At 42.4% G+C, this 25,435-nt stretch overlaps 1 protein-coding gene across 4 annotated transcripts in view; it reads right to left on the bottom strand.

The window, feature by feature from the left end:
• PLXNA2 (plexin A2) overlaps window positions 1-25,435 on the bottom strand; it is a 479,995-nt gene that overhangs the window by 110,154 nt on the left and 344,406 nt on the right. For all 4 annotated transcript variants that reach the window (XM_077334859.1, XM_077334857.1, XM_077334858.1 and 1 more), the window contains 3 exons: window positions 22,228-22,379; window positions 8,749-8,866; window positions 502-638 (listed from right to left, as the gene is read on the bottom strand). In XM_077334859.1, coding sequence (XP_077190974.1) covers window positions 502-638; window positions 8,749-8,866; window positions 22,228-22,379 — 407 coding nt within the window. The remainder of the gene's footprint in view (window positions 1-501; window positions 639-8,748; window positions 8,867-22,227; window positions 22,380-25,435) is intronic.

The following is a 25,435-nucleotide window of genomic DNA, read 5'->3' on the forward strand; positions in this document are numbered from 1 at the left end:
GAAAGAAAAAAATAATTGTAAACACTTAAACAGTTTTTTTATGATGCCCAGGCCCCAAGACAGAACAAGAGAACATTTTCATCCTTCGTATCTGTCACTCCTTCGTATCTGTGCTCCTAACACTGTTCTGAGTACTATCAAAAGGCAGACACACCTGCACCCAGCACTACAGTACAGATAACAGAATGGAAGAAGCTGTCTGTTGTTCTTTCAGGATTATATCATCTCTCAAAAACAAGGGGATGGAAAAACACATAAACACACAAAAAGGCATGTGCTTGGGATTTGGTTAGGAGGCAGGATTTAAATATACCTAGATGAAGCATTACATAAAATTAATAAACATTAAATTGGTCATTACTATGCAGCTCTCATCACTGTCAAATGCATGATGACTTGAGATTAATGAGAGGATGGGCGTTTACAGCTGAAACAGCTGAAATGTTGCCCATGAAGTAGAGATTACAATGTATGCTCATATGCATACATCAGCCCCCTTACCCATAAAACTCGCAGGTCTGGTTACCAAGCAACACCGATACACTGCTACCAGCCCCAAGAAAATGGCCAGCGATGGTCACCATGGTCCCTCCTGACTCTGGCCCACGGCTGGGACTCAGGGAGCTCACTGTAGGATTCTTAAGAAGAAAAAGCAAAAAAAAAGACAAAGATCATCTGCTTTGGTCTGATGCTGTTTCATGTGAACATACAGCACTGAGATACATTGCTATAAAAGGGGGAAGGCTGTAAAAGAACTTGAGCTGAAGGCCAAAAACACACAATTAGATAAGACTTGCCAGCATGTAACATATTTTCATTTTATTTTGTATAAACAACTGCACTGCTGGTAACCAGTTCTGTGCCTAGATACTGGAAACTGACAGAACCATCCCAAATGGAGTCAAATATTTCCAAATCCATGGATTTAAGAAGGGTATAACTATCTAGGACGATGATCCAATCCACACTCTGCTATGGAGCACACTAGATAGACTCAACAAACTCATCTCATAGATTTACTAAACACATGGGAGTCTAAACACGCTGCTCTGAAGTCCTCAGAAGAAGGCTAGTCTTCACATGTAGAGTAAATAATAACAAGATCCCAAAATATAGCCATGGTAATCTACTGCAACCAAACTAACACAAAGTCTTCTGACATCTTAAAGACTGATGAATGTATAGTGGCATAAACTTGATAAACCAGCACCCGCAGTGTCAGACATATGAAGCCACTCATGAAAAATAACAACCACCACCCACAAAAAGTCACCATCAGTGTTTCTCGTAATATAATCCTAATCTGAGCACTTTCTATATAATAACCTTCCCCCCCTCTTATGGCTGTTTAAATCATTCTGCCATCACCTGCAAGATGAATGAAAGGACAGAACTGTGATATTTAACAGGAAAACATTTATTATTGGATCATGTCTCACCGGGATATATTGCCTTCATGACAACTGTGTACACGCGTGTGCAGAAATAAAGAAACCAAGATATCCAACAGATTCTGTAGGAACTGTGGAAGGGTACATGCACTCAAAAGCTCACGCCTTGAATAAATCGTTGTTGGTCTTAAAGGTGCTATTGGACTCAAATTTTGTCATGCTGCTTCAGACCACTTGAATGTCTTTTAGAGATGTTGTCTCTCCTTATATACCATCTGAAGAATTAAGGTCAAACACTATGTTCACACTTTAGTGATAGACAGATGAAGAAAGCAGATGAAGAAGGCAGGTAGTTTTTCTGTCCATGGAATAGTCCAGTGGTCCAGAGCACTCTCATCCTCTGCTCTCCAATCATGACATTTCTCAGCAGACATCATAACAACTTTTATATAAAATCAGTTCAGTGGTCAAACTAATCCAGGGCCCTGGCTCTGAAAAGTAACCTATGCCGTCTGTTCATGAAATGCTTCTCTTAGCTCAAGAGGCCTGAAAGGCTCCCAAAGAGGCTGTATATGGAACAATAAGAGGAATAGGTTTTTTACCCCTTAAGCCAAAAGTCTTTAAATCTGTAGCTGAATTTTTAATGCTAGGTAATGATCCTCTAATGGCAACAACATAACCAAAGGAGGTAATAAAAGTCAGCATAAATAGGTGCTTGTTCTAGTTCCTGCCTGGTCTGCTGAATGACTTTTCTGTGCCCATGATTTCTCTCATCTATAACATGGGCGTAATGATACTGACTTCTAGTGCAAAATCCTCTGAGGTTTGTGAATGAAAACACAGAGATTTTTAATGTTAAATAGCACTTAATTCAGGATTGTTACAGCTGAGAAATTTAGAAGCCATATTTTTAGGCAATTTTATGTTACAATGGACAAGATGTCCGCTGCAGAAACAAGCAGCATAAGACTACAAAGTACTTTGGTCCAATGTATTCTTTTGTTCTACAGGAGCTTGAGTGTTAAGAGTATTTCAATTTGTTTTTCAAGATTCCAGCCCTTGTGGCTGTAGATATACTTAGAAGATATTGATATATGCAAAATGGTCAGCTTTAAAAAGGTGAATAATAATAAGCTCAAATGTAGGCTTTTTTTTTTTTTTTGTACATCATGGTTTCAAGGACAGGTCAAAATTTCTTGATTCCAGAATATAAATATTGTAGACTAAATACAGGAGACCTAGCAAGTTGCAGCTCTTCATTCTTGAATGTAATGTGCAAATTGGATTAATTCCATGAAAAAAAATCAAATTAGCTGTGGTTCTCTTGCTGTCTCCTGCTGCTAAACAAGTTGCCTTTCCTTAGCCAACAGTACCTGTGCTTTGGCAGACAGCCAGTATTTTTCTTGTCTCGTCTGATTTTCTAGTATTTCTGAGATGTTTACTGATTTCTGTTCAGAGATAAGAATCTGCAAACACACCAAAAAGTAATCCCAAGGCATTTCAGCAACTCTCTGATAGGTCATTCATAAGTCACTGTTTTTATTTATGACATAGCATCCGCTAAACAAACCCACTTCTGCTCTTTACATGGATATACAAGAATAAAAAGGAGCGGGCTGCATAATTTATTTTGTTTGAATTATTCACTCTTTCACTTCACCTGTGAATTACCACTAAAATGTGTAAGCAAATTATTTTATTAATGAAAAAACTTTCATAAAAATAATTTAAAAACCAAAATGTGTAAACAAATTAGATGGCTAAAATCATTCTAGGACAACTGATTATATAGGGGCCATTTTTTCTTTTAAACCCATTATTTGGGCATTGGGGTTGCTCTTATTTTAAGGTGTCTACAGGTGAAGGCAGATAAACTATTCCTCACCTTTCTATTGACCCTCGTCTAAACACTTTCTCCAGTCTGGTTCTGATTCCAAAGCTCAGCTGGGCTTGGAGAAAATCTCCTTGGCTACACTTTATGCTACCGGGGTTTATCAACTTATATCCTGAAAGTGAGCAAAGAAATATGTTTGATGTTATCATATCTAGTTTTTGCAAAGAGCTCACTATTGGATAGTTTGAGGAAATGGAAAAGGCCACTGAGGCTGTCCCTCAGAAACCCCACAGAATACTTTCCTTCCTATTTTATCCCTTTATGAAGTCGGTATCAGACAGAACCAAAACATAAAGCAAAACACGTCGAAGCAACAGGATGGAATTATGTACTAGTAGCTTTTTCCATTAATAAACATGGCACAACACTGCAAAGCATGATAATGTTCAACATATGTTTAATGAGTTGCTGCAAGGTGTTACTCTGAGATTCATCTTCACAACTGCTGTCACCCAGGCACTGGTTATTACTTAACATAGCCCAACACAGTTGCCTTCTGTACAGTTAAAGAATTGTTTTTAACAACTAGCAGCTTTGCAGAGACCAATAAGATGCTCATTGCTTGTGGCACTAGCAACATGGCTTTTTGTGATTCTGAAGAGACTGAATACAACTCAGCGCAGTCCTTTTTGCAGAACATTACTCATCATAAGCGACCTTACCTCAGAGACTGTGTTATAGTCTTAGCTTCTCTTCCAGTGAGTGAACAAAGGCAAGTTTTATATTTGTTGCAGACACTATTTGATTTCCCTTTTTATGCTTTCTTTAGCAAGCCCTTTACTGAATCACCTCAGACTCAACTTACCTACGCTTATTCCCCCCACCCATGCATTGTCTTCTTACGTTCAACTTTTAGCATGTAACCCCAAAGTTCAGCCATTGATTTTAGCAACATGGAAAACTATCCCTATTATAAAGCTATCTATATCACAATGTCAGATTAAGGCTGCATTCACACAGCAAGGAATCTCCATCTTGCATTCATTGCCACTGAGAAAGCAAACGCACGGAATGGAGCTTCCATTTTGGAGGTTTCTGTACACCTTCCTCTGTCAGGTGTAACTTTTCATATCTTATTCCCAATGCCTTGTTTATGAATGGTACTTTCACTGGCACTTTCCTGGTGCATACTGAACTTTGTTACTGGCTGCCCTTGTCCAAAATAAATGGTTTTCCACAGCTGCCTAAAACGAGTTGCAACTACTGAAGATTTAGGTTATAGCGTTCCTTCAAGCCTTTCTTCTCTTTATTCCCTCTTATTTTTCTCCCATCTTCCCCTCTTATGATTTCTTTCACTTATTTTTACTCCTTGGTCCTTTTCTCTGTCCACTCGGGTGCTTTCATTCATTTCCTTGAATTCCCTTCCTGTGATCCTTTTGTAAAGTCAGAAGGGAGGTATTGTGAGTGGCTGTGCCTTCTACAGCAGCATTTTGAAGTATGACTTTGCCTCCTGTGGTAGCCATTTTGGAGTGGCATTCATCATCCCCTCTCAAACTTCCAAAATGTACCCACAGGTTCAAAACGTCTGGTGGGTGTTCTTTGCTTTACACAGTCACCATGGAGTAAACAGAACTATTAAATACTAGAGGCACAGCCCGTTGCATCCAGGAATACAACGGGTGCTAGAGCTTGCCAGTGGGAAGTGGAAGGGGAGGAGTTGTCCAGTCTATAAGGACATCTGGTTGAATGTGTGTTGTGTGGGAGGTTGTGGTAGTGTGGTGACAAATTCACCCCTTCAAAAGGAATGCACATGGCCCCAGAATCCACTTGGTTGCTTGGCTGGTGATGTCTGCCCTTCTGAAGCCTGAGACCTACTGCTGGCAACTGCAGTCCCTGTTGTTGTCTGCAAGGCCAAGTCATTGCCTAATAAAGGTGGATCACCTAGTTTTCCCCAAAGTCTCACTGTCTACTTTCCTGTAAAGCTAAATACACTTGAAATTCTGTGCCACTTATGTCTTTGAGTAAATAGGAGTTTTTATTTACCTGGCCAAGCTTGAAAAAAGTCACTCTAGTTCCCGTGTCTCTCCAACATTTACTTGTTCACTATTTACAGTTTCAGGCTGTAAATATTCTTTATTTAGATCTTCCTGAACTTTCCAGACTTGCAGGATTGATATTGGTCTATCTGTCTGTCTGTCTCTCTGCACCCCAAAATACAAACAGTTGCTGGTAAGGGCTGGCCAAAGCCCGTAGCCCAGGAGGGACTCACCAACAACCACTCCACCCCAACCACAGTCTATGAGCTTCTACCATCCTCTCTAGATCCCTGCTCATCTCTAGATTATAAGGATCAGCTCTGCAGGCAAAAATGGCTACTTTGGAGGTCGGACTCTGAGGCATTTTCCAATTTAAGGCCCTCCTCCAAACCTCCAGGAATATCTCCAACCCAGGTGTAGCCAACTTCCAGGTGGGGCCTGGAGAGCTCCTGGAATTACAGTTCATCTATAAAGATCAGTTGCCCAGATAGAAAGGGCTCCTATGGAATTTGGACACGGTTGAGGAGAAGAAACATTTAAGGTTTCCCACGCAGGTTGTTGTGGAGCTGAATCACTTGAGGTCTACTGTACAGGGTTGTTGTGCAGATGAAACAGGAGGTAAAAGAACCTCTACACAGCTTCCAGTTTCACCTGCACAATGACCCTGTATGGAAGGTCTCAAATCTGCAGAGAGTTGATTGGCTGTTTCTTCCCTCCAGCAGCATGGCCAGCCACAGCAGTATTTTAAGTGAGAAGGGGCTGTTCTGTGGCCTCCCTGTCAGCCAACCATTTGGCAGAAGGGGAAAGCTCCCCCCCTCAAGAGGAATGCCCACCCCATGCCCTCAGACTCCCCTGCATTGCTCTTGGAAACACCTTCCTCCCCTCAGTCAGGGCCTGCAGAGGCTCCTTTGCAGCAGGCCTGAAGGGAGAGGGATGGTGGGCACTCACCAGCCTCCTGCCAGCTTTGTCAGTGTTCTGAGGCAATTTGCAGTTAGACTTGACACTTATGACAGCCTTGGGGCGAAAAGGGCTGGTGCAGCCTGTCCAAGCCTCTGTTCTCATCCCCCTCGGCAGCCCTACTGACCTCCTCTCCCTGCGATGGTCAGGAGCAGACTGGCAGCAATGTCTCCAGATAGCTCCTGGCTGGGCTGGGTGGGCGGGAGGTGTTTGCACCTCCTGACTGGATGGAACTCTGGTCTGTCCTGGTGAGGGCCCAATCGGATTGGCCCCTTCACGCGTTCCGATTGGCCCCTTCGCTTGTCAGTCTGGGGCCAAGGGGCCAATTGTTGCCCTCCCATCATGGACTGAGCCCACCCCCACACCCCTTAGCCTTTTATTTATACTGTAGAACACAGTTTACAGATTATGTCAAAAGGACTTCAGGGGGTCAAAATGTATTTGAATGTGCCCCCAAAGTGAGGCCTGACCCCTTAAAAATATGGCCACTAGGATTTGAGACAGCTATTAAATTTATTATTAATTTGTTGTGGCAGGAGCAAAGAGAACACATTATTAATACAGCAATAGGGTCACTGGCATTTGAGTTTTTGTGTGTGTGACTAATGTCCCCCCATAAATGGCTATAGAAGCAGCCCTGATATTAAGAAGCAACTGGTGTTCAAAGATATTAACACCCAATCCTAAATGTAAGAGTATCTGGAAACTTGAAATCTGGATTTTGGACTTTTGATAGAGTTAATGTTTTTGCAATAAATCCACCTCTAAAACAAAAGCCCATTTCCATTATACTGCACTGCTTAAAGCAGTGATGAAAAAGCAGGAGATAATTTATCAGTTATTTCACAAATTGTGTATCATTGGAAAGCATTAGCATATAGTCAGAACAAAATCAACAAGGTAGGATAAAGTGCCTTGTTTAGGCAAAAAAAAAATAGACAGTGGAAACCCCCAGGTGTGACTTACAAGTATAGGAATAATGTGATTCATAGTTAAATAACTGAAGGGAACAATGATTAGTCTGAGAATGGAAAACTGCAAAGAGGAACTGTGGGTGAAACAGATGGATGGAACCCCTATTGAATTAGCATCCATTTGCTTCCTAAATATAGAGTAACTCTTGTACATCAAGGCAAGCTACAGGAGAAAATCCAAGAATTTATGATGTGCATATGTGTTGTGTATAAGAGAGAGCTAATAAAGCAGATATACTTACTATCAGGAAGTAAGTGATAAAATAACGACCCTGTAAAGTCTTCAGTACTGTATCCTGACCAAACTATTCCATAGTGTTCTGAGCATATACAAAACATAATGGTGAGAGGCAGCTCTACAGATTAATTCTAGTTAATCGAGTCCCAGAGTAACAAGGGATCTCATTATTCTTGCCAATGTGAAAAAGGAGGGAAATTATGAACAACATGATACTTCTCCTTGCCAGTATAGCGCACAGGGAGACCTCACCATTACAGCAAATTCACTGTTAAAGCCATGCTTTGGCAGAGAAGAGACACCTGAAATCATTATATGTCAGCCCCTCTGCAAGGCAGTCATATATAATAATCTTACAATGCCAGCTGGGTTCATTTTTGTCCACAAAATGAGTAACTATATCACATTCATTAGCAGCTTTGAATGTAAGCTGTTTGGGCGGGAAGGAGTGCTGTCATCCTCCACAAGGTCCTAAAATTCAATATCTAATGACAGCCCTTCATGATATGGCAGCCTTCAAATGTAATGTGGATGCTGGGTTACTCTAATCTATGACGCATCCAAAGTCACATCTACTTTCCTGAGAACATCGGCAAAATCTTATGTTTCAGGAGATTTCCCATATTAACATGTAAAATTGGGACACGGGAGATCCAGGTGTGAATCTCCACTTTGACAATCACACACTCTCTGCCTAAACTACTTCATAGTGTTGTTGTGAAGATAAAATGAAGGAGAGAAGAATAATATAAGACACTTTGGGTCCTCTTTGGGGAGAAAAACAGGCTATACATGAAGTAAGCAAATTAAATAAATGTTGGACTAACGGCCAACGTGAATGTAACAGCCCCATGCCTAGAATAAATGCTTCTGCTGAGAGATGCCTTAGCATTTCAAAACAACTTATGAAGTGGATGTAGCTGATCATATGAAGCCACACTATCAGGGCATCTACTGGCTTTGGTGTGGAACCAATGAGTTATTATGGCATATTTTTCTATAGCCATGAGTCCATCAGGTTATAGAGCAGACTACAAAGGGACTGAAGAAGAACAGATGACAAACCCAAATTAAAGAGATGAAAAATAAAGTTAAGTGGAATGAAAACCAATCCTGACAGTTTGTATGCTAAACATGAATACATTATCTAAATATTTTAGGATCCTTAAAGCACAAATAATAAACCATTTCTATCACTTTGAGAATTCTTGTGTTACCCTTAAAATATTAGTTTGCCAGAGCAGGAAGAGATTCTGTTTGTGTATTTTGGTATGGTTTTGCCAAATCAGCTCATCATAGGGGCTATATTAATACTCACCACAAATGTGTAATGCTGCGCAGACTTGGCCACAAATTCTGCCTTGCATTCTCCAATACAGAGAAGAGCAGGACCAGAGCTGATTCCGGGCTCTGCTTGCCCCATCTCACACACAATTCTGAAAATGTAAAGTCCCACAGTGAGTTTCATGAAATGCAGAAGTTACTATGTTTCTATATTCCTGATTTCCATGCCCTTCCCCCTCATCTTCTGAATTACCTAATTATGGAGTCTTCTTTTTGTGTGTGTCATGCACCAATTTAAGGGGGAAGAAAGTCAAAATTAGATATAATTATTGCAAGCTGTAAACTTGAGTGCTAAGCAAAACACTAATGGCAAATATATTAGCCCATAGCAAAGAAAGTGTGAAGTCCTTGAAATAAAGGATGAGTTTGTTAAGGAAGCAGCTCTCATTGCATTCTCCAGTTTAATCTCCAAAGTGGAGAAAATAGATTTGGCAAAAGTGACCACAAGAGAATGCTCTGTTAAATCTGAGAGCATAAAGCAAGTGGAATAGAATACCATTGGCACAATATATGCACATTCACAGATAAAATGGTTAATGCTGTCAAAATATGGAATAGAGAAGTAACTGTCTTATACATCAGATCCCAAACCAGCTATTGCATGTGAATGCATTCTCTTGGACCCATTATGCATGGGGCTGGAAATCCAGGATGGCGGTAGAAGGGCAGCCCCAATTATGCACCCTGCTGCCACCATCCCAGCCCTGATGTGGCTCAGCGCCCCGGAAGACCCCCAACAAGGGAACACAGAATCTTCCACATTCCCTGGGATGCCGTGGGTGCCAGCGGGGGCTGGGTCGGGCCATGCATAAGCAGAAAAGCCAGGGCTTTCATCCCAGCCCTTCCCTTAACCTATGGTGTCCCTGGAGGGACACTGCATGCCCCTGTCGGCTCTGCGGAGCCACGGAGCTGACCGGGGAGTTCCCCCACCCCACCTTGATGGAAGAGTGGCATGCCGCTCCCCACCATTGTATGGTGGGGCCCTCATTCCCCCCACTCCTCCCTGCTCCCCTGCCCACTGCTGCTAACTCCAGGAAGCATGTCCGGCTTTCAAGCCCCGGCGTTTTGCATGTCCGTGCCCGCAGTATACTGGGCCAGCCCATACTCCAGGAGATTCCCTCCCCCATGTGTATACGGGAAGCGCTGGGGCATGCTGCCCTGGCGCAATGCCTGGCAGCAGCCCAACATGGCATAATGGGTCTTAGTGATGCACCTCACCCAATTCTTATGTCCAAGCAAGCAGGGGTAACATTTGGGCAGGGGGTGGGGAGAAATGATATTGCATGACTGTCCTGGAGGAATTCCAGAGCTGATGCACTGAAATCACTTCCATCAATTCCATCACTGACATTGAGTCACCTGACATGTCATATGACTTAATTTCCCCCTTTGCTCTGGCTCCAAAGCTCCTGGAGTTGCAAGGGCAGGCAACCCTATTGCACATACATCTCTCTTCTCTATATCAAGTTCTCCTTAAACATATATTGTGCTGTGCATTACCAGCATGAATTTGAATGTGATGTTTGCCATGGATCTATTGACGATATTGGCAAGCCCATTTCAGGTTCACCTCCTTCTTCCTGTAATGTTAGGTACATTCACTCATACAATGGTATTACATTATAAGTTTCTCTACCCCTGTTCCACAGTCTTTCATAAGGAGAAATACAGCAATATCTACCTCAACATTGTGGGAAGAGGATAGAAAATTTAACAGATCTCCCAGTTTTGGAGGCAGACCCAGTCTAGTTTAGCCCTCATGTACAAGACACTTGAATAGATGAAGAAGAAGCAGTTGAGACAGAGAGGTACACTTGAGCCTTTGTGGGAAATGAGGATGGGAAATGCAAAAGGGGGAAGTTTCAGTCAAAACCACCCCATGCACTGTGTAAATCATTTGCGTCATATTATGCGAAGTTTATTATTGACAATGGCTATTGATATAATAGATATAATCTACACATTTTGGTAAGTCAGCTTTGTCTATCCTGTACGATACATATCATATTGGCCAGAGTTCAGTTCAGTCAGAATCTATATTGTGTGACTTTTATTTATTTTATTTATTTTATTTATTTTTATTTAGTTATTTATATTTGTACTTCTATACTGCCCCTCAAGGCAGGTCATCTCGGGGCAGTTTACACATAAAACCAGTACAAATACAGAATAAAATCCCATAAAAACCCTTAATTATACAAAACTAAGAATAACACCAAGAGAAAGATGATGGCATAATTTCTTCAGCCTAGTGACTGTTCCAGTCAGATCAGTGTGGATGTTCCTACAATCCTGTCCATCCGGGGCAGGTCATATGGGGAGGAATCCACAGATGTCATTCCTGCTCACCGCCCTGGCCTCAACCCAATGTCTGGTGGAAGAGCTCCATCTTGCAGGCGCTGCGGAACCCAGTGAGCTCCATCAGGGCCCTTAGCTCTTCCGGGAGTTCATTCCACCAGGTTGGGGCCAAGGCCGAGATGGCCCTAGCCCTGACCTGGTTGAGGCCAGGCAAATGCCCTGGGGGGGCAGGACTACCAGCAGATTCATAACCGCAGAGGAAAGAGCTCTGAGGGGGGCATAAGCAGATAAGCAATCCCTTAGATAAGTGGGACCCAGGCCGTGTATAGCCTTGAAGGTCAAAACCAAAACATTGCACTTGATCTGGAAGCAGACAGGTAACCAATGCAGCTGCCACAGAACCTACTGGATATGGGTCCTCCAAGGTGTCTTAGTGGGGACCCTCACAGCTGCATTTTGTACCAGCTGCAATTTCCGGATCAAATATGAGAGTAGGCCTGTGTAGAGCGAGTTACAGAAGTCTAATCTGGAAGTGACCGTTGCATGGATCACAGTAGCCTGGAGGCAGGTAGGGTGCTAGTAGCATGTGACAAGATTGTCCCACTTTTGGAGGGACATCTGGAGGTACCTGGCAAATTGTACTTACGTTGAAATTAATATATATATATATTACAATACTATCTTTGTGTTCTATGCGTTCTATGAAACTTTTTGTTGCTCCATATAGACCAAATTTTTAATCAAGAATCCTCCCCAGTCAACGGTGTCCCGCTTTACCAATGGTAAGTAGCAGTTTGGGAAAGATGGAAAAACGCCGTTTAGGCTACTTTCATGATCCAAGCTTCCACTGAAAGGGAAGCATCAGAGATCACTCCCAAGTTCGCGGCAACTGGTGCAGCTGTCAATTGCACCACATCCAGGCATCGGAGACATGCTTCCTGATCCCGCCCCGTTCTACCCAGCCAAAAGACCTCCGTCTTGCAGGGGCTGAGTTTCAGACAGCTCTGCCTGAACTATCTAGACACTTCTTTCAAATAACTGGCAAATGTATCCAGGGGTGGGGAATCCAGCCGGCTGTCCATCAGGAGATAGAGCTGAGTGCCATCCACATATTGGTGACAACCCAGCACCAAACCCCAAACCAGCTGGGCCAGAGTGCGCATATAGATGTTAAAAAGTATAGGGGAGAGTATTGGCCCCTGAGGTACTTACCTGAGAACCTTACCTAGAAATTAATTTCCATTTGCGTTAGGATATAGCAACATTTTGACCCCTGTACAAGAAGACTGCTTTAATTTGTCAGTTCCAATTTTATGTAACCAATTAAGGTTTATTAGTCATAAGTAATTCACCATTGTGATTACATCTGTGTGACCTAATATTTAAAGCTTAACAAGCATCATTCTGCATATTTAGTTCAGTTGCCCATTTGGACAGAGAGTTCCATTAAGTTGAAAAGCTTGCATTTTCTTGCACCAACATAATGCCAGATATATTGATGGTTGCCTGTTCATTCTCAGAAAGTACAGTGTCAGCAACATCCCCACATTCTTCTATTGTTCTCTGCAACTTAAGTCAATCCTCTTCCACAAAGAATTTATAATACCCCTTTGTAGATTGAATCCTTGAAAGAATCTTAACATCAAAATATGTAAATGCAAATGTGATATCTGTTATCCCTGCACATCAACACAAACTCCCTATATAGATGCTGCCCTTGGACAATCATAGCATCTCTTCTGGATACTTAAATCCTTTGTATGATCTTCTCCAGCATCCTATTAATCATGGATTATGTGTGTGCCTCTTTCTCACTCTGATCAAAATAGGGATGTTGCTCTCTTCAAGCTCACACACTAAATGCAATGGGAACAACCATTCATCTCAGCCACAGAAATATTGCAGGTGTATAAACTAACTGAAAAAGAAATGGGTGGGGGAGAGGTTTTCAAAAATTCCTTTTATGAGCTACTACCTTTGAATGGATGCTTGATTTGGTTTCAATAGAAGATGCTGGCATTTTCACTTTTAAAAAATGTGCAGGTTATTGTGACATCATGCCCAGGGAATGACTCACAAAGTTACTGGGAAAGTATTGCCATAAGAAATCATATAACTTTAGCAACTTAGTGTTCATTAAAAAATATTTTCCACAGAGTGAGATGTAGGATCTTTGAGTGACCTTTAGGTATACCTGGTTTTTAATTCTTCAATTGGTAGAATTACAACCTTTTAATAATAATGCACTGTTATGGAAGCCACAGGCAAATTGCAAATTAAAGAAGGGGATATTAATTACTATGGTTATCTGATAGGAAACTGAAGTGCTAATCCAGGCTGAAACCACAGGTACCCTCTTATAAAATGGAGTTCTTGGAAGTGCCATAGGAGGTTGATTATTGGGTTAAGTGGCCTTTAACCAATATTAACCTAATTGCTGGCTGGCAGATAGCGTGGCTAGAACATGGCAAGTCATTACTATCAGAGAATCCAGTCTACCCACAGAACCCTTTACAGAGACTTTTTATCCGGATTCATCCAGAAAAAGCAGCTAACCCTTGCTGTTATCTGCCCAGGATAAATGTTTTAATGATGTTAACAATCTTTGAAAGCTCAAGAGCTCTAATTAGAGTTGTGATTATAAAATCGGGGTTTCATACCATCGTCAAAAGAGAATAATTTTAATACCACCCATTCCTTTGTCTAAAAAGAAAGTGTAATACTACAGTGTATAAAGCCTAATGGCTGTGCAAACCATAGCCTCATATAGCTTGCAATGACATTAGTGCATGGCCTCAAGCCATTACAGTAATAATAATATTACATTGCTCTTCTGTGGAATCTTTTGCCCAGGGATGTACAGGTACTTTGCAAGTGCTAAGACACCCACAGCACTCCAGGCAAGAACAATAAAATAAATATAGTGATGCTGATTCCTGAGATGAGAGAACTAAGGCACTTAGCAATTTAATGATTTGCCCGAAGTGGGTTAGAGCTAGGTTTGCCAACCGATCAGGAGGAAAATGTCCTGTTCATTTAATGAAGGATTAATGTATGGAAATGGACAGCTGAAACTTTTCATAGCAAGGAGGTAACTATTAGCTAGGATTTGCTGCAAATAAAAATTACATTAAAGGAACAATTAGTAGGAACAGTTAAAAATTTGGCACCCCTGCTTATAGCTGGGACAAGAATCCAAGACCTTTTCTGCACAGACAGCTTATTGCAGATTTTCCAAGCAGTCAAGCCTTCTAAGCAGATTCAGTGCCTGCATTTATAGACAAGAAAAAACCCCACAGCTTTCTCAATTTGGATAGGAGCATTACTTGTGACATATGGGGCGTGGCATCCCATGTTTTTAATTGATGCAATTGCCCTATTACAGCTGCACAGTAGTGTCAAGTGGTTGACAGGAAACACAAAGGAACTCCAATCAACAAAACCTTTTTGAAACTGACTGGAGCACTGACAAAGTTCCCTTTTCCTTATTGCCAAGCTCTAGAGATTTCTTTGTTATGTTATCAAGCGCTGTAAAAATGGAGAACAGTCACCAGCCTCGCCATCTGAGGAGGCTTTTCAGAGACCGTTTATGCACTGGGAACTTCACTGTCTCAGCTCTCATGCAGGAGCACAAATTGGAGGCACATGAGGTGTACCAGGCCAAATTCTCCCCCAGGGGAAAATGGGAAGAGGTGGGGCAACCTGCCATGACTAAAACTCTAGCCTGCATCCTGCAGCCTGGCATGAAACCTCCAGTGCATAAACGGTCAGAGAACTGCCAGAGAAGCTTATTTTTTCCATTATTTAAAATTTAGGTTTTTTAAAAAAGTAAAATTCTCTGGCAGCTCCCTCCCACCCTCACAGGGGGAAGAAAAAGAGAAGAAGCTAAGAGGAACAGAGGGAACAAGTCAGAAATCAATCCCAACCAGAAGGAGGTTTCATTCTTGGTTGGAGCTGAGTTACTAGGAAGGAAAGGACTCCAGAGGGGGGCAGGTTGAAAAGGGCAAAATACTTGCCTTCACCTTGGCAGTGAAACTGATGGAGAGGAACAAGCCAAGTACCCTTTACAAATGCAAGAGCAGCTCGAGGCAAGAAAGGAAAGTGGCAGCTCAGCTCGTGCTAGTAACTCCCTCCTAGCACCAGTAGCAACTCCTCAGCAAGGTGCACATAACACAAGCCCTTGGTGAGCTACCTGCACTAATGTTTTCCTTTCTCTCTTTTCATTGACAGTCCCCAGAACACCAAGGATGTCTTTTTCTCTCCCCTCATTCAGCTTTTATGAATCACTCCCTTTCCAGAAATCCCTACTTCAAGTTTATTTCCAAAAGCCCTATATCAGAACTCTTTCTGCGAACTATCAACCAAAATTCTTTCCCACACAGAATGAAGAGAACATGGAGAAGAGGGGGAAATAACAAAACCAGAGAGATAGAACCAGCTGCTCTCTGGCCAATCACCAACCTTCACTAGTCATTCCATAATGAAGGGGGCAGTAGAAAGAAGGTACAGAGCAGGAGGAACAAACTGAATGGGGATGATGGAGTGGTGGAGGGGGGAATCCAAGGGAATTTGCATGCTTTTGAACTACCTTGGGAACAAAGCAAGGGGAAAAACAGTAGAAAACCACTCCCAGAAAACCTGGGAAAACAGCAACTAGAAAGCGAACTGAGTTTTGAAGGGAGTAAAATCAAGGCAGAATAAAAAAGAAAATCCAAAGGATGAACAGGATGAAAGTGAGAAAAAATACAGAAGAAAAAATAAAGCCCAATGGACATTCAAGGTGAAAGTGTGGGATAATACCTATGCATAAAAGTCCTGGCTGTCTCATGCTACAATTGTCTGAATATACTGCTCTTTCCAAACCAACACTCATAAAGTGTTGCCTTGCACTATGCACCATTTGCTAGCATTGTCAGATCTACCAACTCCCCTTTTGCCTCCATAAAGCACTTCCCAGGTAAAAAGCCAGACCATATCCACACAGAGACGTAAAATGCACGTTGCCTCCTGCTTGCAAATGCATGATCCTAAGCCACATATTTGCATGCTTCCGGATGGGAGACTCTGAATGTGTTATCCTGCTGCCTTGTCACAGCTTTTCCCTTCCTAATGAGGTAGCAGAGAAGCTGCAAGTGTGGCCAACCCATAGGTTCCCCCCACTCTGCTCATCAGGTTGTCAATCAATGCAAGCCACCAGTCCCTTCACAATGGTTGTTTTGGGGACTCAGACTTCTGTCCCTCCTGAGTCCCCAAAATAATATATTTTAAAAAAATACTCTTCTGTGTTACCATGTGGACACACCACAACAGTAAAAAACATTTTTTTAAAGTTACACTTCTGCATTACTATGGAATCACACCACAACAATTAAACATTTTCTTAGATCTCTTTTCAGGATTCTTTGTATAATGGTCTCTATTTATGATTGGGTAAATCTCTGATAGGCTGGCCATGGTAACTGGACCCCAATGATTGTGTGTTCACAATATTTAAAACACAGAGCACGAACATCAAGCTAATAGGGACAGGGCTGCTTCATCACATGCCCCTCCCCCCATCTTTCCCCATTCATGCCCCACCATCAGAAAACACAAACAGGAATATGTTTTAGATTGGGTTGCAGCCTGATCCCAATATTACTGTGCATACTGAAGAGAACATGTTACTTGTACTGAGGACATGTCGCTTTATGGCCCATAGTGACATGGACCATGTCCCCCCTTTTTAAAAATTCGATCTGGAAATGGAGAGGGAAAGATCGGGGTGGGCAAAAAACTACTGAGAGTGTCACACATTTCTCCTTTCAGACAGGCTTGCTCCAACCTATGTTCCAATTTGCAGGGAGACAAGAAAGGGGAATTGGGATGTTGCGATTTCTCTCATCATGGAGCAAACTGAACAAAAACTCGCACCAACTCCTGCACAGCCGCGGATTGCTACTGAGGAAGCAGCACTAAAACCTTTAAGCAACGAGAGGCTGAGCAGAGGAAAATTTCTCATGCGGAATTGGTCCCAAATAGCATGCCTTTCCTACAAGCAATTTTCTGCTATTATTAGCATTTACATGCAACATCTTTTTGAAAAAATAGGATTGTTCCACTCTTTCCAATTTTACAGATGTTACTTCTAATATGTGAGCATCGCTGACCTGAGTTGTAAGCAGCTGAAAAAGCCTTTGCCTTTAGAAAACCAGATTCTCTGCAGAATCTGATCCTTGCTGAACCTGTTTATCCAAATGGAAAGCCAAGCTGAGTATAAACTACAATGAGCTTCATGGTTCACAAAGGCTTTGTGCCTTAACCCAGAAAGAGTTTTACCTGGTTTTGTAGTTTTGTTTTTTTTTACTTCGCTAGAAAAGGCAAAATCAGGGCTCAATCTGTTGTTAAACACTGGCGAGGCAAATTGTTGCTCAGCTACACCATCCTAATGAGGAAGGTCAGGCTTCATAGAAGCCTCTTGGAAAGGCCAACACAGCAACAGGCCACATGTTCTGGAAGGGTGAATTAACTAAACCTTGGCCAATCCAGTTTGGATAGGTATCAAGAAACAACTGGATAGACAATTCTTACCTAGTTTTCTCATTTTATCATTCCCAAATGATAAGCATCATTATCTGGGGCAGAGTCATACCTAAATTTGCTTTGAAGATAGATGTGGGCATGGCTTGGCAGCCAAGACTGCCCCCCTCTTGTTAACAGGCCATGAACCACAAGACCTTGAAGGGAACCTGCATGTTGTATTAAAGACAGACACAATTGAGATCAAACTGCATTACTAAATCTCTTGGTGCAGTCGTATCTCCATACCTGTGCTGTCGTACCTCCCCACAAACACTCCATTCCTGTGTTTCCTGTCTCAAGAGAGGACCCTGCTCCATTCTGTGCATGAACAAAACTGAAAACTGTTTTCACCTAACTGCAAGTGAAGCAAGAAGCACTTGGCACCAATCTTGGGCGGTATAGATTGTAATCTCCAACAACCGATACCTCCCTATGAAAAAAAGAAGAAATGGCTCTTACTCACCCACCCCATCCCGCCAATCTCCACCAATTCCCCAAGCCAAAGTTGGCAACTCTAGATTCAGAGAAGAAATCACTGGCGTTCGGGTAAGGCTGAAGCACTGTAGTCACCATAGTAGCCTCACCATCTCTGCATGTTTTGTGGGAGGACAGTTTTTGCAGCATTACACAACTATAGCTGCTTGAGATGCTGTGTTTACTATGACAACAACACCCCAGCTTCTTCTTAGAACTACTAATACCCATCAAGCTGAAGTGCTCCTAGCCTTCACCCCAGGGGGAGGGAGATATACTAGGCAGGCACACCACACTGAAATTTCCAGAGGCCATGGTGATCAGGATTTTCTCAGCCCTGAAGATCTCCCAGTTTGCTTTCAAGGCATCACATCAAAATCACATGATTTAGGTGCTACGTTCTTCCAGCTTCTTATGTTACATTGATTATGATATGGAATTATTTTTCATGCAATAAAATAAATCACAGTAAATGTAACCTTGGAAGACATGGCAACTGCTGAGGCAGTTTTAGAAATCTTCAGCTCCTTCCTCAGAAAGAAGAACACCCCTGAATCCTCATGTTATGCCATAAAAAGGACATTAAGATTGGGTGTGTGCGTGGGAGGACAGGGCTCGATAACTTCCATTTTGAACACTTTTAAGACAAAGATTTTGTCATAGCATGAAAGCTAAATCAGAAAGCTACTACAGAGCACACTATTATTCATTGGGATGCTATGATGGTCAGTAGCACAAATGGCGCTTAAAGAATGATCAATGTGCAGAAGATAGCTCTAATATCAACAAATAGTCATGCAGACAATCAAAAATGCACCCTAACTTTTCAGAGACTATGTTGCAGCCCAATAACCCTAAGGGCATTTCTGCACATCAGTAAAAATAGCATTTTGCCCGCTGAATGGCAAAACGCTAAATGTTATCTCGCTTCCCAGCCATTCCTCGTCTTTTCTGCTGTCTCACCTTATCTGCCGCTGTTATCACGCTTCTTTCACTCCACATGTGCTGCTGGAAATGACGGGAGAAAGCAACACGCCTTATATGTGATTCTCTTCTACTTGTCAATCAATCCAGGCAGCCAATCCCCTTCCTCCATATTCTTTAATGGGAATTTTGGCATTCCTGCATTTCCCAAAGCCTGGGGGGGGGGGGTTGGGATTTGAGGCAGAACCTCCTAACTTTCAAGGTAGCTCTGGGAGGTGCTTCCCTTATTCCTCTCCACATTTCAGAATGATTGGTCCAAGGGGTCCACGTCTAAGAGCTCCCGAAGAGGGTTCCCCCATCCCTCCATTATACCCTACAGCAGTGGTCCCCAACCTTTTTATCACTGGGGACCAGACAACACTTGACAATTTTACTGAGGGCCAGGGGGGGTAGTCTTTTGCCAAGGGATGTTGCTGCCGCCGCCTGAGCCCCTGCTTCACTTGCTTTCCCGCCGGCGCCCCTGACTTCCTGCTGCCTGCTGTGGGGCACTGCCAGCAGCAGCTACGCAGTGCCTTGCTGAGAGGGAGCCCCAGTCATAGTGGCCGCTGGAGAGCACAAAAGGTGAGCCAGCAGCAGAGTGGCAGGGCAACCCCTGAGGCATCAGCCAGGGAGGAGGACAAGGAGGAGCTGCGGCCTGGTACTGACTGATCCATGGACTGGCACTGGTCCTCGGACTGGTGCTTGGGGACCTACAGGACCAACACTTTTGGAGCCCCTAGAAGTGGACCCCATGGACCAATCATTATGGAATTTGGTGGGGAGTCCAGAAGAGCCTCCCAGAGCTACCCTGAAAAGCTGGAGGCTCTACCTCAAACCCCTACCTTCCCAAGCCCCAGGAAAGGCAGGAATGCCAAAATTCCCATTATAGTCTATGGTGCCATAGACTTTTATGGGGGCCGAAGCCCAGGCGGCTGGATTCAAGTCCTTTGACTGGGGGAAGGGGTAAGAATAATTCCTGACTGGGGGGTAGAAATCTTTAAAGAGGTATACTTTGTGTGACAACTTGGGAAATAATAATTTTTTGCTTTGCCTGCATGCTTGAATGCCTATTCGCTGCTCCAGGTAGTTTGCTTTAAAAAAAGCCTCATCCCTGGGAGAAGGGAGAGGGAGGCGGGTGTGAGGGCAGGACATGGGAGGTGGAGATAGTGCTTCTTCGCCTCCATACATTTCTTTAGCATGTGCCCTGCTGGTGGCTCTCCTCTAGCTCGCACTTTTTAGGTTGGGGAATCCACTTTATGTGATTCCCCAGCTAGCACTTTAAAATGGAGGATGTAGCTAGTGGTTTGCTGCTTGGCTGCTGGAAGTTGGTGACATCATGCATAATGCCAAAAATGTAGCATCTTCACCAGATAAGCATTTCACTATATTTATGGCATGTGGAAAAGCCCTAAGTATGTGCCTCTACATGTCATAGATTATTCCCTCCAAGCCTCCCTGAGCCATGTGGATACCTATAATGATGGAATGTTAAGGTTAGGATGATCAGTGGGTTGACCTATCATTGCAACTCTTTTAAGTGGTTGCTCAGAGAAATGGGGAAAAAAGAGACACTTAATGCATTTTCCTTGTCCTGTATAGATGAGCATTTACTGGCATGCTCTTCCTTTTAGTACAATGATTCTCCCCCCCCCCCGAAACTCCACAAAAACAAACAAATAAGCAGCTAACACGGGGACATGTGTCACCGGGGAAGGGTTGTTTGCCCGTCCTTTGTTACATGCCTATTTTCTAATTTTCAGCTGACATTTTTCTTAGTGAAATAAATGAATTGACTCCAGCAGAGGCCTATTCGGATTAAACTGCTGTCACTGCCTCACACGTTTAACAAATGGCTGCCTGCATCCGGCAGCACGGCGGGATGCATTCCAATTGGAGTGGAGAGGAGGCTGAGAATAAACAGCAAGGTGCTCATCAGGAAAGTTGCTTAGCAAAGCAGGAGCCCTGACTCAGAGGGAAACAAAATGCTTAATAAAAGTTTAAAAGGGTCATTTAATCCAAGAGATAAAATCCAGGCTCTTGTTTCTTAGCAGATGCAAGCCGGCCTAGATCACTAGAGCACTGTTGATTTATACTAGCTGAGAATCTGGCCTGACAGGTACAGGGTCTCGTTTGTGCAGTGCCACAGTAAGAAATGACAGGAATATAGAACCATTGGAGTTGTTGTGCTGGAAGGTGATTCCAGAAGCCATCCTGGCACTAAGGCAGGGTTAATTAAGCATAAAATATTAACAGCAGATGTTTTCCAACAAAATGCCTTTTACATCATATTGACCCTGAGAAAAGAATGATGTCTTTGCATAAAAATGACTACGAAGCTATATTCAAACTGGCAGAAAGAACTTGGTGGGATGACAACTTAGATGGAATGATTCTTGAAAGAGAGCCATATCAAACTCTTCTTGCACACAAAAAGGCATAAAATGAAGCAATGCAAAGGAAGAAGCAGGACTTGAACACTCCTTATGACCCTTAGGAAGGAATTAAACCTGAAGTCACCTGAAACTTTTTTGCCATCAAGTCACAACTAGATTATGGTGACTCCTTTGGGTTTTCAAGGCAAGAGACATTCAAAAGTGGTTTACCATTGCCTGCTTCCACATCAGTAAACTGGTTTCCCAAATTCTGAGTTTATGTCATGCTGGTATGATGTGCTTTAACCAGTTCTGCAGGGCCTGTTCCACCAGGTTTATGGTCAAGTCCCCCATAACACTCATTGAGGCAGCTGGCCTTACTGCTGGGTGGAGGAGGAGAACCAGAAGATCATCTCCCTGATAAAGGACTCCCCTGTCTGGGAAATTTAGTTGGAGTTGCTTTTTACAAATTGTAAATGCCTTTTAAAACAATTTTAAATTCATATATTGATTTTACTGTTGTCACCTGTCCTGAGCAACTCAGAAAAAAAATCATTATAATAAATAAGGCAACGTAAGTCATTCATATGTTTTATTGCATGAATGGTTCATAAGGGCTTATATGATTAACCTATTCAAATTACCTATTAAGATCTGTAGTTTAAAAACCACAATAGAAGGAAGCATACTTAGTTTTCCCATTGCAAGATGCATTGGCATTTATAAAAAAGTTAAAATTGATGTTCAGTTCACATAAACACTGAAACACATCCACATCAACTCACTGCTCAGCAATTATATACTGTTCTTCCAGCGGCGTACATTCCACACCAGCCACATGCACATTGTGGGTGATCTCAGAGAAATCCAAGCCCAGGTTAACACCACGAATTGTGACTCGTGTTCCTCCTTCCGGCGGACCTGACACCGTTAGAATCTGAGGAAGGAAGCAAGTATAATGTTTACAATATGAACAAGGCCTACGAAAAAGCCTGCAAGAAGTGTGGATTCTGGAGCACAGTCACCTTAAAACTTAAAAAAAAAAAAATCTTGCAACCAGGAATTCTTTGTACTGGTGCCCAGCCAATCAGGAACAGACTGCCTTGTTACTGCTTGGAGCCACGAGGCAGCAACAAGTTATTTCGGCGAAGGCAGACAGCTGCATGCTTACTCATGTTGATTTTTCAAATATCGAGGGTTATATTCACTCCAGGATATCACAGGGAAAAGGTAGGGTCACTCCGGATCAATCATGCTTGTTGCAGATGAAAAACGCATATCGCCCAAAATCATAATGGAAATTGCATTCAGTGTAGACGGCGGGGATTGAATCAACCTGGGATTGGAATAAGAGCTCCGTGCAGATTCAGCCACAGTGTGCCGAGACACTAAACCATCAAGAAATTAATATCTTTGCCCTGCTTCTTAACAGAAGTGTGGAAGGGTCAAATAAATGACTAGCATATGGAAAGTCAGGATAATACAGTTGTAATACAGTCTTGTCAAGTGAATATTTCTAGCCTTAGGGTTTCAACAAAATAAACAGCACTTTTGTTCCCATGGTTGGATCATCAAGACTGTTTAAAGTGATGTCATACTCCTCTAGGAATCACTGGAACATCCATGGCAAACCGTACTATTTCCAGTGTTTCCTATGTTTCTACTTTGAAGAGGCTTTCATCATTCTTCTCTCCTCCCCTGTTTGCAGACCACAAGCACTTCTTCTAGTCCTAATGAACTGCATTCTATCCCAAGGCCTTTTTAAATTTTAAAGGAACACAGCCACTAACAGCTTTCTGAAGTGGGTTATAATAGGATCAGGAAATATGCCCTTTCTAACATAGGGAGAGGCTAATAAAATGTTTTATGTTTGGACAGCAGCCAGAGATTTGTAGCAATGGGAATATAAACTGCTCGGGAGCAGGCAGATAGTCGTCTTATGGTATGTTTATCCTTGCCGCAATTCCGTGTGAAGCCTCCATGTACATTTTGCCTATTGTGAATATGTCTGAAATTATTTTTAATGATTTAAGGGGGGGAAAAGCAATTTGATAATAAAGCTGAGAATCACAAACCTGAACCAATATAAAGAATACAGAAAATCATTTGTCCAAAGATAAACAAGGAGCACCATGGGAAGGATTTTGTTGTCGTTTAATGAGGTACTATGCAAAGACACCTGGAAGTGAAGCATTAATTGGACAGAATATGCAATGAAGTGTGAGCTGGTCAAGACAACAGCAGTACTTTCAGGTACCATTAATGGGGAAATCTGTCAGTCTGAACATATACTTGGAACTTTATGGGAGCAGAAATAACTTAATGATCTGGCAACTGTGTGAAGTTAGCTGGCCACAGATCAGTGCAAAGGAAATAGTAAGAAAAGAATCCTCCACACATTACTTTACAATTTTCTGACTACAAAACTTGATACTACTCAGGAACAAACAAAATCAGAGTTGTGACACCTCAAATATAAATGGAACTATAAGTGTCCTCCTACGCCAAGTTACACCCATTAACTTCAGCCACCTTAGAATAGACTTTCTCAACCACAGCCAGCGTCTCACCACGGGGGGGGGGGAGTGCACTGCCACGCACCCTCCCCCCCCACAGTGAGGCACTGGCTGCGGTGGCCTGGAGTGGCCGATTCAGACGCAGCTGTGCACAACCCTAGTCACAGTCTCTATCTCAGCTACTGAGGAGATAGCAAAGTGAGAGAAAAAAAGGAGAGTACAATTAGGCATATTCATCCTATAAGCTCTCAGACAGAAACTATGATGACAAAAGCCTGTGTTAAATTTTGTGGCAATCTATATAGCCAAGTGATATAATTTGGCCCATTTTCAGTAGGCTGTCATTCCAATATGACTTTAAACACAAAAAACCCCAACAGCTGTACCACTTGCCAGCTGTATCTTGTACAGATGTCTCACACCAGATGTGTGAGTTAAATTCACATCAATGGGAAATTAATGCACAAGAAGTCAGCACAAATATATCCATAGACAGAGTTCACGGCACATTCCACCACTCCTTTTATCCTTCACTAACTTTGTCTTGTAGTTTTCACCAAATCACTCTGTTCACCTTGGAAGACTGACTAGTGTATTGTAATCATTCTAAGCCCTGAATAAAAATCTCATCTTCACAGCATCTGAATCATGCTCTGACATCTTTCAGTCATGGGAAGAAGCTTATATGCCTGCTGTAGCAGAACATAAGAAAGCTGATGGGAGGTAATAGCTGGATGTTAGATGAGGAAACCTATGCTCAAAGAGTGGGATTGGCTTCCTTCATATAATCTTTTATTATAAAAGCTAGTAACTTTGAAAAGTATTACACTTACTCTGAATGACTTAATTAAGCTCCATTTTGGACGGGCTTTGCGTGTTAAATTAGGAAGCAAAGCATTCCTTTAATTAGGAAGCAAAGCATTCACCTCTCCTTAAATGTCTTTTTGAAGTACTAAAAGGAGAGTTTACTTCATGAGTTGACTATTTATCCAACACTTCCACCATAACAACTTCAGCTTCCCTTAAAAAGGGAAGCCACTTCATCCAGGTCCCCAGGATAGCATCAGTCAGGCACTCAGACTTGGTAACAGGCACTATCTGTTACCGGAATGTACAGTAGCAATTTTTGGCTCTGTAAATGGTTTGTGGTGTAAACTGGGAAAACCAGGCCCTTTTGTTATGTGTTTTCCAAAAATATAGGACAGTTCCCAAGACTATTTTAGCAACAGTTTGTTCGTTTGTTTATATATTTATTCTGCGATTTCTATCCTGCCACTCCCATTCCAATAGCTTGTGGCGGGTCACAAAGTCTTCAATAAAACCCTATTAATCCCATTAAAAGGACATTCAAAATACTATAACATGGTAAAAACATAGCAAACAACTCAATCCCCATGCCCAGAATCTAATAATCCACTATAGGGGAGGGAGGGCCTAGCTGACAACAGCCCATATGCTAGTACTAGCCCTGGGGAGG

Source organism: Paroedura picta, chromosome 4 (assembly GCF_049243985.1).
Source record: "Paroedura picta isolate Pp20150507F chromosome 4, Ppicta_v3.0, whole genome shotgun sequence".
Taxonomy (NCBI): Eukaryota; Metazoa; Chordata; class Lepidosauria; order Squamata; family Gekkonidae; genus Paroedura; species Paroedura picta.